Genomic DNA, 19,290 nt, shown 5'->3' with positions numbered 1-19,290 from the left:
AGCAGGAAACTCTCATCATCCCCTTTATGTATCTACCTACCTACTCATTATCAGTATGAGTTCACTAACTCCTATTTCCCCGTCCCGCCCCCATAGTTCATAATTCATTTGTCTTTAATTATTTGGGGGTTCAGATTATCCCAGATTTGGCTACTAGGATCCCCTTGAACTGACTCCCATGTCATTTTGACATGCCCACATCAATTTTTGAGCAGCACCTTACTTTCTGGAATATCAAGATATTCTAGGATCATTTTAAACCCTACACTGCTCCAGCTCCTAAATCAACCTTTTCTCCAAGGAGCTCTCATTCTTTTTAGTGAGGATTGGTATTAAAAACCAGTATAGTTCTACTCTAAGCCATTTTTGTACCTTTCTGTATATGTGTGGACTTGTCTGTTCTTATCTCTTGCCCTTTATTCTTTAAGTGTTTTTAATCTTTTAAATGTTTTTTCAAAACTCTTTGTATTTAGGAATTTACCCTAAATTTATCTCTGTTATATACGGCAAATTTTGATTTTATGGAGTTTTTTGCCATACAATTAAATAAATTTTTTTTAATGTAATAAAATTTATCAGTATTTTCTTTCATTGTACCTTGAGTCACAGAAAAATTTCCTTTATACCATGGTATAGAAAAATTCACCCATATTTTGTTATTTACATCTCTGATCCATTTAGAGATTATTCTTTTTTTTTTTTGCGGTACGCGGGCCTCTCACTGTTGTGGCCTCTCCTGTTGCGGAGCACAGGCTCCGGATGCGCAGGCTCAGCGGCCATGGCTCACGGGCCCAGCCGCTCCGCGGCATGTGGGATCTTCCTGGACCGTGGCACCAACCCGTGTCCCCTGCATCGGCAGGCGGACTCTCAACCACTGCGCCACCAGGGAAGCCCCTAGAGTTTATTCTTATGTATGATATAAACAATGGCCCTAATATTATCTTTTCCCAACTATCTAGTTGTACCATCGCTTTTTACTAAAATGTCCCTTTTGTCACAGTGCTTTGAAATACCACTTTATGTTTTAGATTTCCATATGTAGTTGTGTACATATCTAAACGTTATACTATCTTATTGGTCTGTCTATTCATGTGCCAATAGCTTCCTTTTTAAATTATAGAGCCTTCCTAGTATAGTCTGAAATCTGGTAGACCTAGACATCCTCCCCCAATATTTTTCCTTTAATGCTTTGATATTCTTGCATGTTTTATTTTTCCAAATGAACTTCAGTATTAACTAGCTTAGTTCTATACCAAAAAATTGTTGGGTATTTTTATTAGGGCCTCATTAGATTTACTAACTTCAGAATCTTCATAATGTTGAAATGTCTTAACTGAGAACAAGAAATGTTGTATAGTTTGCATCATATAGGCTTTCGAACAATTCTTGTTGAAAGAAAATCCTTATGAATTTAAGTATTTTATTTTTCGTGGCTAATGTAAATGCAATTTTCCCTTTTGTTATATTGTTGAATTGACTAAGTACACTTAGATTTATTATTTTATATCCTGCAATCTTGCTAAATTATTTGGAAAGTTTTATCATTGATTTTCTAGGGCTTTCCAGATACACTATCATGTCACTTGCAAAGAAACTTTTCTCTTTCCCACTGAGCTTATAATTTTCTTTTTCCTAACTGTATTTTTTGCATTTGCTTCATTTATTTATTTATTTATTTTTGGCTGTGTTGGTCTTCGTTGCTGCATGGGCTTTCTCTAGTTGCAGCGAGTGGGAAGAAACTCTTCATTGCTGTGTGCGGGCTTCTCACTGAGGTGGCTTCTCTTGTTGCGGAGCATGGGCTCCAGAGTGCAGGCTCAGTGGTTGTGGCGCACGGGCTTAGTTGCTCCGCAGCACGTGGGATCTTCCCAGACCAGGGCTCAAACCCGTGTCCCCTGCACCAGCAGGCAGATTCTTAACCACTGCGCCACCAGGGAAGCCCCAGGATTAAGATGTTTTGATGTATGTATGTGAGTGTGCATGTGTATTTATGAAAATCATGTTAAGGAAGGATCTATCCATTCCTGTTTTCTTAAAAGTTTTTATTAGGAATAGGTGTTGAATTTGTCACAGACTTTCCCAACATGTAAAAAGAGAACATGACTGTTCTCCTTAGAGCTATTAATATGGTAAATTATATCAACAAACTTCCAAATACTGAATCATTCTTGTACTGCTACTATAAACCTCACTTCATCATAATGTATTTGAATATAGTGTTAAGAGATTGCACAATATTTAGGATTTTGCACTGATATTCATAAATGTCTAATTTTCATTTTTTTGTACCATCTTTATCAGGTTCAGAAATCAGTATTAGTCTTGCTTCATAAAAATAATTAGAAAGTTTTCCTTCATTTTCTATGGTCTGAAATGATTTGTGTAGCATTGGGACTACATGCTACCTAAAGGTTTTGCAGATTCCCTTGTGAAATCACTCAGGCCTGGTGTTTTGTGGGATAGCTCCTTGATAATTTCCATAAAAGAAATAGAGAAATTTACCTAAGTTTTTAAGAAACTCTCTAGTGAGGTCAGTTTTCTCAAACTGTATTTTCCTAATAATCCATTTCATCTAGATTTTCAAATTTATTTGCACAGTGTGTGCAAAATAGTTGTGTACGATTTTCTCAATTTCTTCTGTATCAAGTTATTCCCTTATTTCTTATTTTGTATGTTTGTGCATTCTCCTTTCCCCCTTGATTAAACTAGCTAGTGGTTTATGTACTTTGTGAATTTTCCCACAAAGGCCCAGGATTGACTCATCAATTTTATGTATAGTTTTTCTGTTCTTTAATTCATTAACTTCTACATTTATCTATTATTCCCTTTTTTTGTGTGTTTTGCTTTGCTCTTTTTGTTTCTGAGTTGGGAATTATTTATTTTCAATCTTCTATTTTTACTATGCTAAAGTAACCGGATTAGGCCCAAGGTGGAGTTGATCATGCTAAGCCCCAAGTCAGAAAGCCAAAATTTAGTGGTTAGTTTTCTACACTCAGCTCTTCCAGAAAAAGATAAGCCTAAGTCAATCTATCAGCACAAGTTACCTGACCCAGCTCCAAGACTTCCTTTTGCTCCATTAAGGCCAGTAACTCCATTTTAACGAATCAGCAAATGCCCAGTATAACTTCCTTGTTCCTCCTGCTCACTTTGGTCTATCAAAATCTCTTGGCCTTCTGCAGCTCTTTGGAGCTCCTTTCTACCTGCTAGACTGGATGTTGCCCAATGTATCAACTGCTGATAAAGCCAACAAAATCTTTAGAATTTACTTTTGAATTTTCCTTTAACAGCTGATAATTTAGGAGTACAAATTTTCCTCTGCTCACTGCTTTAAACGTATTCCACAGATTCTGGTATGTACGTAGCATTTTCATTATTATTACTTATAAATTTATTTATTTATTTACTTTTGGCTGTTTTGGTTCTTTGTTGCCGTGTGCAGCTTTCTCTAGTTGCAGGAAGGAGGGGCTACTCTTCGTTGCAATGCGCAGGCTTTTCATTGCAGTGGCTTCTCTTGTTGTGGAGCATGGGCTCTAGGCACGTGGGCTTCAGTAGTTTTGGCACACGGGCTCAGCAGTTGTGGCTCATGGGCTCTAGAGCATAGGCTCAGTAGTTGTGGTGCACGGGCTTAGTTGCTCTGCGGCATGTGGGATCTTCCCGGACCAGGGCTCGAACCCATGGCCCCCGCATTGACACGTGGATTCTTAACCACTGCACCACCAGGGAAGCCCCATTATTATTACTTTTTAGAAACTCTGTAATTTGTTTGCATTCCCTGTTTATCCAAAAGTTGATTTTTTTAAATTGAGGCATAATTTTGAATGCATATCAAAGATGCTGAACTTTTCAAGTTCAATCAAGATGCTGAAATTTTCTATCACTCTAGAAAGCTCCCTCATGTCCTTTCACAGTTTTTCTCCTCCTCCCAGTTTTAGCACAATTGCTTAATTTTGCACATATTTAAGATTTTACATAAATGGAATAAAACTATGTGGACATTTTGAGATTTATCCATGTTATTGCATGTATAATGGTTCAATGCTTCTTACTGCTGAGTGAAACTGAACTTTATCAATATATTAGTCTATCCATTCTCCACCCAGACTTGAATACTATGAATAAAACTGCTATGAACTTTTTTGCACAAGGCTTTCTAACATATAATAGAAGGTTTCTAAATTTCAAGATGGAAGTGCCCTTTTGCTTTTTGGTTTTGCTTTTGCTTTCTTGAATGGAACCTACTGATGTTTTCCTAATTTAGCAACAATTTTTATGAATAGTCTGTGTTTGAAATATAGTGTCTACTAGGATGTAGCAATGGATATACCTGATGATCTGCCTTATTATGTGGTTTAGATCTTTTATGACCTTATTTTTTGTCTACAACACTTATCTTGTGCTAAGAGTATTAAAGTCTCCAATTTTTAGTGCTTTTCACTACTTGCATTTTTTATAGCTTCTGATTTACACAGATTGTTGCTGTTATTTGGTTCATATATACAACTATTGTATCTTTGTTGTGAATTGTGGTTGTAGCATTATAAACTGTCCTCTTTTGTCTTGTTCAATGCTTTTCGGTTATCAGCATTGCCAATCCTGTTTTCTTATTATTTGTTTGCCAGGTATATCTTTGTTCATTCTTTTACTTTTACTGTTTTAAGGGCCTTTTGTACGTTATAAAGTGGGTTTTGCTTTTCTAAGGCAATTTGAAAATATTTTTAATTGGCGATGCGCCACTATTTCTTGCTGTGTATGTTGCTTTTGAGAAACCCAATAACAGACTAATTCTCTGGCCCTTGTAAGTCACTTCATCTTTTTACCCTGGAGGCCCTGAGAATTTTTCTGAAACTTTAAAGCTGTATAGCTTTACTACAATATATCTTGGAGTTTATCTTCTGGTATGAACTTTTCATATATTCAAGATTCAGATTGTTTATTTCCAGAAAGTTTTCTTGATTATGCGTTTAAATGTTATGCTTTTATTCCTCTGCCTTCTTGAGAGACACCAATTACATGTGAGAATTTTTGTACCCACCTTTCACTAAAACTGTCATTTTCATTCTCTTAGTTTTGTTTTTCTTCTATGTCTTTTATCACATTTGCATTTGACTCTATTGTTTGTTGGGAAACTTGTAACTTAGTCTTTATTTCTGATATAATTTTTTTCCTTCTACTTTCTCAGTTTAATCTAATCTGACTTTATTTCATCCTGTTTTTTGTCCCTTTCCGTTCTGTGTTATATTTCTGAGTGAAGGTATTTTTTTACCCTTATCTCCAAATATGGTTTGAAGATGTTTTATTTCATTTTGAGTCTTATTGTGTCAATTTTCTTCTGCCTCACGATTTCATTTTTTGGGGGAGAAGGAGAGATATTCATCAGCTGATATGCTTTGACTCACACTGTTTCTTCTCAGAGAAGTTCTATATGGATGTGATCCATTCTTTTCTATTTCTATTCATTTCACAGTCAGAGTTCCTAGTTAAAGAACATCCTCTTTCTTTCTCTTTAAGATTATTAATTTTTTCCTCTTCCTTCTTTCTCTTTATCCATGACTCCAAGTCTCCATGTCTTCACTCCTTCCCTATGAAGCACTGGTAATTGCAGCTTACCAATTCTGGTATTGTTTGCATTCAAGCTCTTCTACGTGGCTGGAACTGTGAACTATCAGATTTCAAACCTGTGTTCAGTATTTTGGAACTTAAGTGATGAATTTCTCTTTTGGAAGTGGTATTTTTGTGCTTCATCTAAGCCTTCCATGTCCCTAAACTCTTTCAACAAACCTGTTAAGACTTCCCTTTCCCACTCTTCATATGGGCAGGAGGAGCTCTTGGAATCTGATTTCTCTGCTTATAGGTAATTTGAAGGTTGTGGTAATCTGTTTCTTAGTGCTGAAGGCAGGGGTGGTGTGTGATTTATACATGCTTGTTTATTGGTTTATAGGTAGGTAGGTGGGAAAATTGCATCAGGCTTCTGCCACTGTTCTCCAGACTTAGAAGTCTATACATACATGTTTAAGCAGTATATTAGAACATATTATCTTAGAAATATTGCTTTTGCCATTTTCTGAAACACTTCCCCTGTCACACATTAGATTCACTTTTTGTATCACTTGACAGTTTTCCAGAGTAAGTCTTGTTCATTTTCATCTAATTTGGTTTAGAAACACATTTTCTCTACAGGAGTTTATTTGTAAATTCCACAGTACCTTATGAAATACTTTTGCTACTTATTTGTAAAAAGTCTGTTAAGATTAGTAATACAACTAATATAAGTCATACAACTTAAAGGATGCTTAATATGTGCTAGGGACATTCTAAGCACTTAATATGTAGCAATGCATTTAATCCTTACAAATATTATTACTCCCTTTTTACAAATGAGGAAGCAGAGGTTCAAATGGATTAAGTAATTTGCCCAAGGTCATAGAGCTAAAATGAACACTAGCAATATGAATCAAGGGAATTATCTTAAATCTATGTTCAATTTTAACCTCCTTTCTCTTTCTTTCTTAACTTCTGTAAGCACAGAAAACAAATATCAAATAAAACTGTTTCAGGTAATGTGCCATTCTGAACACACTGCTCTTCAAAATAAAACTGAAAAATCATGTTAGGTGACTACTCAAGGCTTTGAATATAAGGTGATGGGATGACTGCAGGTGGTGAAACCTTGCCTAATATTAGGGCATATATGGTAACTCCTCAACTAGCACAGAGGAAGTCAAAATATAATACCTAAAATTCATACATCAGGTAATGGAAGTCTAATATTTACAATTATGGAGATGGATATTAGATCAAAAAGATAAAAGAATTAAAAGTAGTTGTCTCAGGACTTCCCTAGCAGTCCAGTGGTTAAGACTCCGTGCTTCCACTGCAGGGGGCATGGATTTGATCCCTGATCAGGAAACTAAGATCCCACATGCCATGAGGCACAGCCAAAAAAAAAAAGTACTTGTCTCATGAAAGCTGAACTGGGAAGAGAAAAAAAGATTGCTGCAAGGGATCCTTTCTGGGGGTACACTTCTATTATTGTTTACATGGTACTATCAAGTGCATGCATTAGTTTTATAAAAATAAAAGTTAATTTTTATAAAGTATAAAGTACCTCTAAAAAATTCAGTAATTGGTAAAAGATTGAGAGACTGATGATATCTGGCATTGGCAAATTTATGTATGGGAGAAAAAGCACTCATATACACTTGGTAGGAAGGCAAATATATGCCATCTTTTTGGAAGGCAATTTGTATTACTTATGAAAACTCTAAAAAAAAATGAGCATGCCTTTGACCAGGGAATTCCACTTTCAGGAATCTGTCCTTCAGAAATACTCATAGGACACAAGAATCCATGTGGAAGGATATTTCTTGCAGCAATAATGTAATAGTGAAAAACTGAAGGCAATCTAACCATCAGTAGGGGGGTGATTTACTACAGGTAAAATACTGAGTAAAAAGTATTTGAAATACTGAAAAAAAGTAAATTGCCAAATACGAATAATATGACTCATTTTTTATTAAAAGAAACAATATATGCTGGTATATGCACAGATTGATATATCTGTGTTTGTTTATGCATGCATTTAGAAAGATCCTGAAGGAATAGCTAAACTGTTAACAGTGTGAGAATGGGATGGGAGGATAATTTTAACTTTTCCATATTTTTCATTTTCTTTTTTTTAAAACAGTAAATATGTAACACTTCTATAATGAAAAATAAAACAAAAAAGAAGTTTTTAGAGTGACAAAATGTAGGAAGAAGTCATAAATTGCAGTAGAATTTCATTTTCCTACCGTGACTGTAACCCTGATGAACCTTCCTCCTTATAAAATCTACAAAGGAATTAAAAAGTATAACCATTAACTTATTTGTATAATCACCCCACAGGTTGCAATAAAAGTGTAAACCTCTCCAGGAGAAATTTTACAGAAAATATTTGAGATTCTAAATGCAAGCACATATAAATATGCAACCAAGTACTAACAGCATAATTTCAACACGAATAAACTAATCAAAAGTTAACCAATTCTCCATTATCCACACTAACAGGGTACAGTGACCCATATAATTATCAAAGTTTTATATTTAGTCATGGAATATAAGTTTTCTAGAACCTTAAGTCTGAAAGTTGTATGTGTGAACTGACAAAGTTCAAAGTAAGAATTAACAGATACTCTATGATGACTGGACTCAGTAAGAGCTACTGAGCTCTTACTCATACCACTATCAAGATACAATTCACTGGGCTAAACAGAAGGGCCTTCTGGCTTTCTAAGCTTACTATTAGGAGAAAAATAAATGGTAAGGATTTGGGATTGTTGGGGTTTTGTTTCCCACAAGCTCAACGTGAAAGAGGAAGTCCATGTCAATAATACAGTCATCGAAACTGAAAGCAATAATATCCTGAATATCCCACCTAGAGAAAGTGAAAAGTACCCAGAGAAGGACAGGAGAGGACAATGTTCTACATAACAATACTCTAAGATTTAAAGCAACAGTGAGCAAAGGGAAGCTATCTTTGATATATAAAAAATACAAATTTCTATCTCTTTGGGTTCAAGTCCTGGTTCTATTACTTAGGACTTTGGATGTAACAATTATTTGGGTCTCAGTTTCCCTTTCTTCTAAATAAGGAAAACACCACTTACCACACAGGAAGGATGTTTGAAAAATAAAATAATTCACATGAATGCGCTTTCAGTTCTTCAGAAGAAAGTTATGAATCCTTAAGTATGAACCTGAAAAGCTAATTAAAAATAAGATGACCTCGTCAAAATTAAGTCTGAAATACAGTAACCGAGAGGGTCTTTGAGATCATTCATTATCAGCTATCAATTCTACTCCAAATAACTGAATTCATATTAAGGCTGGGCTGAAGTGTAAATGTAAGTTAAGTAATCAAACAAGAGCATTTATAACGTTAATGTAGCAAAAATAAGTTAAATAGGTTATTCAGCATCATCTTGATTTGATATACCTAAAAATACTGATGCAAAATGATGACATTCTCTTGGTGTTTATCTTTTAAAAATATATTTGGAGCTGGTTGCTCAAAAGATACACAATCACTAACAATAAACACTATAGGGTATTAATAATGGAACAACTGAAATAGAGTTAAACACACATGTGCACACAAGGGGGTTATTTCTCTGGTGTATAAAATAATCTGAAACTAGCTAATTAAAATTTTGAAGTCTAATAGTAAAGTAATAGATAGTATTATCCAACATTTACTGAGCAATATATACAAATCATTATGCTAAGCACTAGAAATACAAAAAAGTGTTAAACTTAATATGCACATCCTAAAACTAGACTATAAACTACAGCCAAATAGTTGAGACAACAAGAAATTACTAAATTAATTAATGCGTATTGAATACAACTACTTTTACAATATAAGTAGAAATTAGATAATACAGTGAAAAGGGAAATAAGAAAAAGCGATTCTGGATAGATATCTTAACATTTTATCATTTATAGCAGCTCCCATTTTCTTATACAGTGGTCATCACATCTGACTGGAGGTTTACGGAAACCTTGGGAGGAAGGCACAGCTTATCACTGGCCCTTATTTTAGATGAGGAAAATGAAGCCTGAAGAGATTAGGCAACCTGCGTTAAGATCACAGGTCAGGAGGTGGCAGAGGCAGAGCCTGGCCAGTTTGCCAACTTTGTCTGTAGCTCATTTCTACTACATTACATTTTAAGTTATCAATACTAAAGTGAGAACTAGAAGGGAGCTCAGAAATCTTCTCATACAGTATTGCTCTAACCAATCTGATAAACCTTTCTGAAGAAGGCTCCACCGCAGACCTACTGATTGATAACCCACAAGAGGGAGGTTTTGTATTTTTATAAGATCCCCAAAAGGTGATTGTGGTGATGAGCTAAGCTTGGAAAACACTGTTCTATTATCTGTCCAGTGTGGCAGACATGTGGCTATTTAAATTTACACCTGATTAAATCAGATTGAAAATTGGGTTCCTCAGCCACACTAGTTACCTTTTAAGTGCTCAACAGCCACATGTGGCTAGTGGCCACCATACAGATGGCACAGATATAGGACAGTTCCATCACTGCAGAAAGTTCTATTGGATAATGTTAATTCTAGACCAACCTTTCCACTCTAAGGATGAGAAAACTGAGGCACAGAATCTTGTCCAACAAGGCATATGAAGTTATTTAGTGGCAGAATTGAAATGCTAACCTAATCTGCCAGTGTCCCTCATACTGTATCACTTCATCCCCATAAATTTAGGGTTTATTCAAATGGGAATTGTTTTCTTTCCACCCTTCCTTGTGGGTTGCAGTAAGAAGAGAAATCTGAAATTTGTGGGAAAAAAATCCTAAAAAAACAAAGGTTTATTTAAAATTCATGACTTAAGTCAAACAATCTGCAATTTTTGTATAAAATTAAAAGTAGCCTTGGACAGTTAAGAATACCCTAGTGTTAGGAGGCATAATCTTAGTTTAACTATTAACTCCTTCCTCTTTTACCATCCTGATGTTTTTATCTTTCTTTTGGATCTGAAACTCTGAAACTAATGATAATTGGCTTACCTTAACATTATAAATATGAAAAAGTTAAATCTTACTTAGCAAACATTTTAAAGATGAAAAACTGAGAAACAAAGAGCAACCAAAAGAATAGTGACTTGTCTAATTTTAGGATGTGGTCACTCAAATCACTGAGAACTCATGGCTTTCAGTAATCCACTGGTTTTGTATTTATAACATTAATAGGTTGTTTTCACTTCTAAGCTATAGTTTAACCTTCCTTTGACAACTATGTTACATTTAAAACAATTTAAATAGTTTTAATTTCTGATGAAACTGAGGATTTGAAGCCTCTGAACATCTAAGAAAAGGTTTAGACACTAATTCAATCAACATATAACCAGCCATAAAAATATACAGTAGTGTCTTCTTTAAAAATAAAACCAGTCATTCCTGTCTAGTATGTTTAGAATGCAAACGTCTCCAAAGTCAGTCAGCTTAAGTCATGACAGTTCATGTTTAAAGTGAACAGGAACTTGGGAATTTCACGTTAATGAAAACTTTCAAGACAGAACTATGCAGCTCCATTAACTTTTATCAGTATCTAGTATTCATTCCCATGTTAACTTTCAGTGACTAGATTTAGAGAAAATATCACATGTCGAAGTGTGTACAAAATTAAAAACTGGACAGTTAAAAAACATGTTTCAACATAAGACACTTATGAACAGATACTTATTCAAGCCAGTTTTTGCCATAATTTGCAAGGCACCCAGAAGCGTGGAGTATGGGGTTCTACATAAGTAGAAGCTACTTGTTATTCAGGGAAGGAGGTGGTGCAAAAAAAGACATCTATTTTCTTTCTAAACACTCATTGGTGTACAGGTAAACAAATGAAAAAAAAATACAGTGTAAGCACATTAGAGCAGAGCAACAGTCTCCAAGTCATAAAAGGGGGAGAGAAAACAATTTCTGTGCTCTAACATTTTAACCGGGGGACTGGGAGTTTAAAGTTAAATTTACTCTTTGGCTTTTATACTAGATTCATTACCTCTACATTTTATCTGTTACGTCTCGACTCCCACTTCACCATATTAGGAAGAGGAAAACATGTGCCCCCAAGATTCCTATGACAATAAAACTTCTCTTGGAAGCAGCAATAGCTCACCAAATGAAGGAGAATATTAGAAAAATGCTAAGTGACAATAGCAGAACTGAACTATCTAAACCACCGAGTGACAACTGATGTATACTAATACAAGAAGCATGAAAAATATTGCAAACTCTAGGCAAATATTAAAGTGTTGCAAAAATTTCATATCTCATTAAAAATTGGAAATGAAAAAGAAAAAGTATTGTGAAGGAGGGGCCCCAAGCAGGAAGCCCAGCTTGAAAGGAAAATACAGGTCAAAAGGAGGTGGTGGAGGGGAGTGTAGTTCTTCTGATCATCCCTCTACCAGGAGATGCTTTCTAACAGCTTCGGCACTATCTCCAAGAGGCAATTTAGGCATCCCTTAGGGAAAGTGATTTAGGCAATGAGAAATGTGCTTTGAGATAGGATGCTGAAATTTCTAACTTTAAAAAGATGCACTAGTGAGAGAAAACAGCCATGAAATTCCCAGATCCTATTTCCCAAACTTCCTGTAGAAAAATATCAACCATTCTCAGACATAGAAGCCAGCACATTTGAACTGACACATGTGACAAAACAAAGTTTTCAGGTGGCCCTCACTATCCCTCAAGCCCTCCTTCCCCCACTTCCCTGCTGTTCTTTCCTGGCACACAAAATATAGGCCAATGAGCAGTGGGTGGTGAGAGAAATTTTGAGAAGTAAAAAGGGAATCCACTTAATAAGGACACGAATGAGTCTAAAGAGTCTAATGAGGGTATAGGCAAACAACAATCAGAACTGAACGGCAAGGGCTTTCCACGGCAGCAGCGAGTGCTCAGTGTTTGCAGGGGTTTAGGCAGAGGCCAGGCTACCTACCACTTGTCAGAGAGGCTGCACAGGGGACGGCTGCTTTGGGTGACCTCTAATGTCTCTTCCGACTCTGAAATGTTAGGATTCTTATTTCACAAAAGAGAACGCAACGGTCGTAAAAGCCCACCGACTTAGAATCCTTTTAAATAGGCGGCGGCTTCCCAATCACCACTCCCACCTCTCCCATCCCACACGTGCCCACCCCGCCCCCTTTCAATTTTTCCACCTCCACGTGCGAAACGCCTCGTGGCACCTGCCCCACAGCGGAGAGGCGCCTTCCCCTGCAAAGCACCAAAACTCTGCCCCCTTGGGAGAAATGAGGACTCCACTCCCCGATTCTTGGGCGGCCAAAAAAGGAAGTCTCAAATCCAGCCTTTCTCCCCCAGCCAGAGCTGAAGGGGGACGGGGGACCGGAACGAAAAGAACTTTCTTCTAAAATTTTTCTTCCGAAAAGTAAAGAGGATAGAGAGAACCCTGATGAGTCCGGGGGTGGGGGGAGGGGAACCCCCGAATCGTTCAACGGCCGGTAGGGGGAGGGGGGCTCCGGAGGTGGAGGGGGCGTGGGATGGAGAAGCAGGCCTGGGAGCGGGGTCAGGGGGCTGCAGGGGTTCCTGGGGTCGGGGGGCTGCCGGCGTCCCCCCCACCTGGCACACAAAGCAGATGCCGCGCTCGGCTCTCACCAGATCCTTTGTGTTTTCCATCAGGGCCTCATGGGTAGGGGTTGTCCGTGCTCCCCGGGCCCGCGGCGCCCCCTCCCGAGCTGGGGGCAGGCGCCTCTCCCCGGGACTACGGCGACTACAGGGGGGCCCCGACTGGGCCCAGACCGGTGGCGGCGGCGGCAGCCCCCGGATTTCCCCCCTTTAACTCGGGTGGCCCCAGGATATCAACAACATTAGCATAGCCCTCCCTCCCCAGTGCGCCTGCGCCGTGACCCGCGCCCCGATTGGCCCACTTCCCTACATACCCTCCGCTCTGTCTTCCAGCGTGGGACCCTCTGCAGGCTCCGTACTCCAAGGGCCGTACCAAGACGAAGGGGTGGAAAAGGCGATTGGGCTCGTGTAAGTCGAGTGGTTAAAAAGTTAGGAAGAAGAGTAGCAGTTTTAGCCTGTCATCTCAGTTTATACCCTGGCTTCCTTGCGCTCCTTTCAATCAATTGCAGCTGCGAAGTTGTGTTGGAAAAAAATTTCCACTCCCGTCACACCGCTTCCCCCTCCACCCGGAAGATTGGTTCTCTCGGAGGAACTCCCACACGGGGAGGGGCTCGTGAGGGGATGGGCGTTACACAAGGGGGACAGTGCTGGTCACGTGCTCACAGGGCGGTGCAGCCTCTTTCCGGCCCCCTGTGGCCTCAGCCGCTGCGGAAAGTGAGGGTCTCGGCGCACGCGCAGTGAGGATCCACGTGAGCACCTGCGTTCCTTCTCAAACCGAACCATGCCGCCGGAACGGAGGAGCCGAGCGAGACCGGACCGGAGAGCCGGAGCGAGACCAGACCGGAAGACCCGAATGAGGCCGGACGATAGAGCCACGGGGCCGGACGGGCCGCTCCAAAAGGCTGCTCCTTCATTTCAGCGGAAATCACCGGCCCGGCGGCGCGCGGCGGCCGCCGTAGTCGCGGCCGAGGAGGAGGGACGGCTCCGGCAGCGGAACCGCCAGACGCTAGAGGAGGACAAGTCGGCCGTGGAGCGGTGCTTGGAGGAGCTGGTCTTCGGCGACGTCGAGTACGACGAGGACGCGCTGCTGCGGCGTCTGCGGGGCCCGCGGGTGAGGGAGGCCGCGGCGTGCGGGCTGGGCGCTTGGTGGGCGGTGTGCCTCCGAGGGCGGAGCCTGGGCGACCTGTGGCGCAGGGGAGCGTTCAGGTGGGAGGGAACCGGGAATGCGGGCGCCGCGGGGTGCCAGACTGAATGTCCCGGGAGGGCGGAGACCGCGCCTTTCTCCGCCCCCGAGGGAGCCGCTGCGCCTGGTATGCAGCAGGCGCTCAACACATATTCTTTTAGCCAACTAATCGTGAGCATCTTTCGATTAGTGGCAGTGGCTCAGTTCCACTGTCTTCTCCCCAGACTCAGTGTTTTTTTCTCTCTTGGTCATTCAGTCGCTTGCCTCAGTACTTTGCTGTGATTCAGGGGTTCCACTTCGTTTGTGAAATCAGAATTCGTGGGCACAGGCCTGGGAGTCTGTTTTAACAACCACATTGAGTGGTTGATAAGCCCGCTTTTGAGTGTGACCGTGTATTCGTCTATTAAAGTAATATTTGTGAGCCAGTTTGGCGCCAGATACTTCTCCTGGCAGTGCAAACCCTGCATGATTGATTGATTATAATTTTTTTGCATGCTTTTTGCTTTTTTTTTTTTTTTAATCCTATACCTGTCTTTTCTTTCAATATAGGGAGTCCCAGGCAGTTTCTAGGCACTGGAGGAGAAACAGCAGTGGACGAAAACTAACAAAAATCCCTGCCTTGGAGCTTGGATACTTAGTGGCAGAGGCAGAAGATAAAATTCAAGTTATGTCAGTGAAGTGCTGAAGGAAAAATAAAAATAAAGGCGTTCAAGAAAGGGAGATAAGCGTGTGTCGAGGGGGCCTGTGAAATTTTACATAGGGTAGTCAAGCAAAGCCTTACTGAGAATTACTCAGTTTGATAAACAAATGCAGACCTAGCAAGTATCAGTTGATTGCCAGAACCTCATTTGGGTGCTTATGGGAGAGGTTGCAGAATCTAGTTGGGAGAGAGAAATACTACTGGAAAAATGCTGAACTGTGTGACAGTTTCCCATTTGGGAAAAGAAACAGTTTAAGTGAGGTGGGGTTTGTTGGGCTTTGAAGGATCATAGGCCAATAATAGAGCAAGTAGAAATCATTTGGACATTTCTATCATGTGGTTTTGGGAAAGCTCAAGCTCACTTCAGGTGAAATTCTGTGGTCTAGATTTAGACTTATTTGGATAGTATAAAATTTCTTGAGGAGGTAAGGGGTCAAGAACAGTTAAGAAAAGTGGAGAAGTATGTTTATGAATATGAAATATGAGTTAATTATGACATTCAATCATGTTACTTTATCTTTGGTGTCTGCCTTTGGTCCTGTGATTTCTGTAGTTCTGTGATTTTCCCTGCTCCTTTAATCATCTATTAACTTACCTTTTTTACTTGTCTTCCTTGGTTTTTTTCCTTTCAGCAAGTTGACTCTTTGACTATTCCATCTTACCTCATGTGTCCAACGGGTGGTCCCATTCTCTAATCTCATTTTCTGTTCGATCTCCAGCATTTGCTGTGGTAACATTCTGTCCCATAATTTGATAAGAGGACCATAAAAACAAAGCATTCTACAAGCCATCATTCTGCAAAGTCTGCCACCATGGGGTATGAAAGACTCAGTGGTTGTGGGCATTTTGTCTTTTCTAGGTTCAAGTACAAGAAGACTCAGGTGACTCTGAAGTGGAGAATGAAGCAAAAGATAATTTTCCACCTCAAAAGAAGCCAGTTTGGTTGGACGAAGAAGATGAAGATGAGGAGATGTAGGTTGCCTAATTTTTCTTCTGGAGTCCCTCTGGATTCTTCAAAAGTTACTTTGCAGGTTTTAAGAAAGTTCTCTTTCTGAATATGTGAGTACGTGAAGACTTGAAAAATACTGGAAAGTATAGCAAAGATCATTCATAATCCCATCACTGAGGGAGAGCCACTGTTAATATGTTGGCATACATCTCTCCCTCTGTCTTCTGTGCTATATAGAAAAGCTAAAAGAGCACAGTGTTTGGGGTCAGACCTGAGTTTGCCTCCTAGTTTGGCCAGTTCCTAACTGACCATTGGCAAATTTGGAACCTACCTTTTCTCATGTGTAAAATGGAGATAATAGTAACTATATCAGAAGGCTCTTGAGATTAAATAGTGTATGTAGAGCTCTTAACACAATGCCTGAAATTGAGAAAAGACCAAAAAAAGTTAGCCATAATGTACAATATGTACCTTAAGATGAGAATGTATTGTATTGCAAGTATTTTCCCCAATTAAAAAAAAAAAACCTTTATAAACATTTTAAAATGTATGTATTATAGTCCATTATATGATTTAACCATAATTTACATAGCTATCGTTGGATATTTTTCCTTTTAATAGATTGATGTTGAGATGAGCATCTTTATGCATAAATCTTTTTCTACTTAAAATTATTTAAGAAAGATTCTTTGAGGTAGATGAACTTAGTCAAAGAGCAGACATTTTTAAGGTTCTTGATAAATACTGCCAGGCTGACCCTGAGGTTCTGCTAATTTACCTTTCCATTGAAAGGTGTCCGTTTCACTCCATTTTAAAAGCAGTGATTTCTCTGGTCTTCCCTGGCGGTCCAAGTGGTTAAGACTTTGCCTTCCAGTGCAGGGGGTGCGGGTTCGATCCCTGGTGGGGGAGCTAAGATCCCACATGCCTTGCGGCCAAAAACCTGCAACATAAAACAGAAGCAATATTGTAACAAATTCAATAAAGACTTTAAAAATGGTCCACATCAAAAAAATCTTTAAAAAAAAAAAAGCAATGATTTCTCTTTTTTCAGACATTGTCAGTTTAGGGTGACAGTTTAGGGTAGGAAACATCTAACTTGTGTTGAGAAAACATTTTTTTATTAGTCACTGGTTTTTCTTAAAAGTAGTCTCTATTACGTCTTTGAGTATTTGTCTACTGGAGACTTTCATTTTGTTTTTTTATTTTTAAAATTGTACATAAGGTGTACAACATGATAATTTGCTGTATATATACGTGGTGAAGTTTTTACTACACTCACGTGAACTAATTAGCATTTCCATTTCTTCAGATGGTTACCATTTTTTTTTGTGGTGAGAGCCCCTGAAATCTACTCCCTTAGCTAATTTCCAGTGTATAACACTGTCATTAACTGCAGTCATGCTACATAACTGCAGCTTTGTACCCTTTGACCAACATCTCCCTATTTCTTCTATCTTCTCACCCCTGGTAACCATCATTCTGCTCTTCACTTCTACGTATCCTACTCTTTTCAGGTTCCACATACAAGTGAGATTATGCAGTACTTCTCTTTGATGTCTGTTTTATTTCACTTAGCTTGACGTCCTCCAGGGTCATCCATGTTGTTGCAAATGGCAGATGAGACTGTTTATTAATGATTTTAGTATATCAGCTCCTTACATATTGAGAATTTCAAACCTTTATATGTCAAATTTATTGCACATTATCTAGGTTTTTGTTTGCCTTTAAGTTTGTTTTAATGTTGTCTGATGCACAGAATATTTTAATGTTGATGTAGTGAAGTCTATGACTCTTTTCCTTTTTTTTTTTTTCTGTTGTTTTTAGTAAAAAGTTCTTCAGAGAGAGAAATATTTGCCTGTATTTTAAGGTTTCGGTTTTGTTTTTGTTTTTGTTTTTGTTTTGTTTTTGTATTTAACTGATTTACCTAGAATTTATTTTGGTGAATGGCATAAGCTGTGTCTAGATAAGTAATTATGAATTTGAAATAGCTCTTCAAAGGGTAAACTAGATGATCCGAAATACTGGAGATTCCTTTTTGTTTTGGGAAGAATGGAGAATGTGCATTGGAGATGTTCCACGTCTTATAAATCTTGACCTATATTGTTTGCTCAAAATACTGAAGGCAGCAACTATTTATGTTGATTCTTTAAGTTATTGAAAGCATGCTGTTTTCTGTTTTTTTTATAGGGTTGACATGATGAACAATCGTTTTCGGAAAGATATGATGAAAAATGCCAGTGAAAATAAACTTTCAAAAGATGAGCTTCAAAAGAGACTTAAGGAAGAGTAAGTGTCCTTTTTTATAGGTTTGCCAAGATGTATTTATAACCAGTATTTTATTTTGATTTGCTCAGTCTTTGGCTTCTTGGGTAGTCAGATTTCCATTTTGAATTGGAAGAGCATTGTTCTTGGAAGACATGATTAAGTTTTAGTATGGGGCCTGAGAAGGAATACAAGTACAAAAAACTTTGGAAAAAACCTGTAATCCCGCCATTTAAATATAATCAATGATATTATTTTTTTTAACATCTTTATTGCAGTATAAATGCTTTACAATGGTGTGTTAGTTTCTGCTGTATAACAAAGTGAATCAGCTATACATATACATATATCCCCACATCTCCTCCCTCTTGCATCTCCTTCCCACCCTCCGTATCCCACCCCTCTAGGTGGACACAAAGCACCGAGCTGATCTCCCTGTGCTATATGGCTGCTTCCCACTAGCTATCTGTTTTACAGTTGGTAGTGTATATATGTCCATGCCGCTCTCACTTTTTCTAAGCTTACCCTTCCCCCTCCCCGTGTCCTCAAGTCCATTCTCTGTCTGCGTCTTTATTCCTGTCTTGCCTCTACGTTCTTCAGAACTTTTTTCTTTTTTTAGATTCCATATGTATGTGTTAGCATAGGGTATTTGTTTTTCTCTTTCTGACTTACTTCACTCTGTATGACAGTCTTTAGGTCCATCCACATCTCTGCAAATGGCACAATTTTGTTCCTTTTTATGTGTATTAGCTATTTTAAAGTCCTTGTGTGCTAATTCTGTCAGGTCTGTCATTTCTGTTTCTGTTGACTGCTTTTTCTTCTGGTTATGGTTCATGTTTTCCTGCTTCTCTGTATATCTAGTAATTTTGATTGGATTCTGGGCAGTGTGAATGTTGTTCAGTGTGTGGATTTTGTTTTTTGCTTTTAATGTGTGTTGAACTTTGTCTTGGCAGGCAGTTAATTGACTTGAAAATCACTTTGATCCTTTCAGGATTTGTTTTTAGCTTTCTTCTCCAGTAGCATTTATTCTAGGCTGGTTTAACCCCATTATTAAGTTATGACCTTCCTG

General features: G+C 38.7%; 2 protein-coding genes across 2 annotated transcripts in view; one reads left to right on the top strand and one right to left on the bottom strand.

Moving 5' to 3' along the window:
• Positions 1–13,341, bottom strand: part of LOC103071976 (MBT domain-containing protein 1) — a 51,695-nt gene extending 38,354 nt beyond the window's left edge. The window contains exons 1-3 of the mRNA XM_007447061.1: positions 13,158–13,341; positions 12,484–12,547; positions 7,788–7,826 (exon numbers count right to left, since the gene is read on the bottom strand). The gene's annotated coding sequence lies outside the window, so the exon portion shown is untranslated. The remainder of the gene's footprint in view (positions 1–7,787; positions 7,827–12,483; positions 12,548–13,157) is intronic.
• Positions 13,342–13,908: 567 nt separating this feature from the next.
• Positions 13,909–19,290, top strand: part of UTP18 (UTP18 small subunit processome component) — a 37,891-nt gene continuing 32,509 nt past the window's right edge. Inside the window, exons 1-3 of the mRNA XM_007447060.1 lie at positions 13,909–14,238; positions 15,870–15,982; positions 18,147–18,245. Of these exons, the coding sequence (XP_007447122.1) occupies positions 13,909–14,238; positions 15,870–15,982; positions 18,147–18,245 (542 nt within the window). The remainder of the gene's footprint in view (positions 14,239–15,869; positions 15,983–18,146; positions 18,246–19,290) is intronic.

The sequence above is a fragment of the Lipotes vexillifer genome, unplaced genomic scaffold (genome assembly GCF_000442215.2).
Source record: "Lipotes vexillifer unplaced genomic scaffold, Lipotes_vexillifer_v1.1 scaffold704, whole genome shotgun sequence".
NCBI classification, from domain to species: Eukaryota; Metazoa; Chordata; class Mammalia; order Artiodactyla; family Lipotidae; genus Lipotes; species Lipotes vexillifer.
The sequence above is the reverse complement of the archived record's forward strand: the minus strand, read 5'-3'. Positions and strand labels throughout refer to the sequence as shown.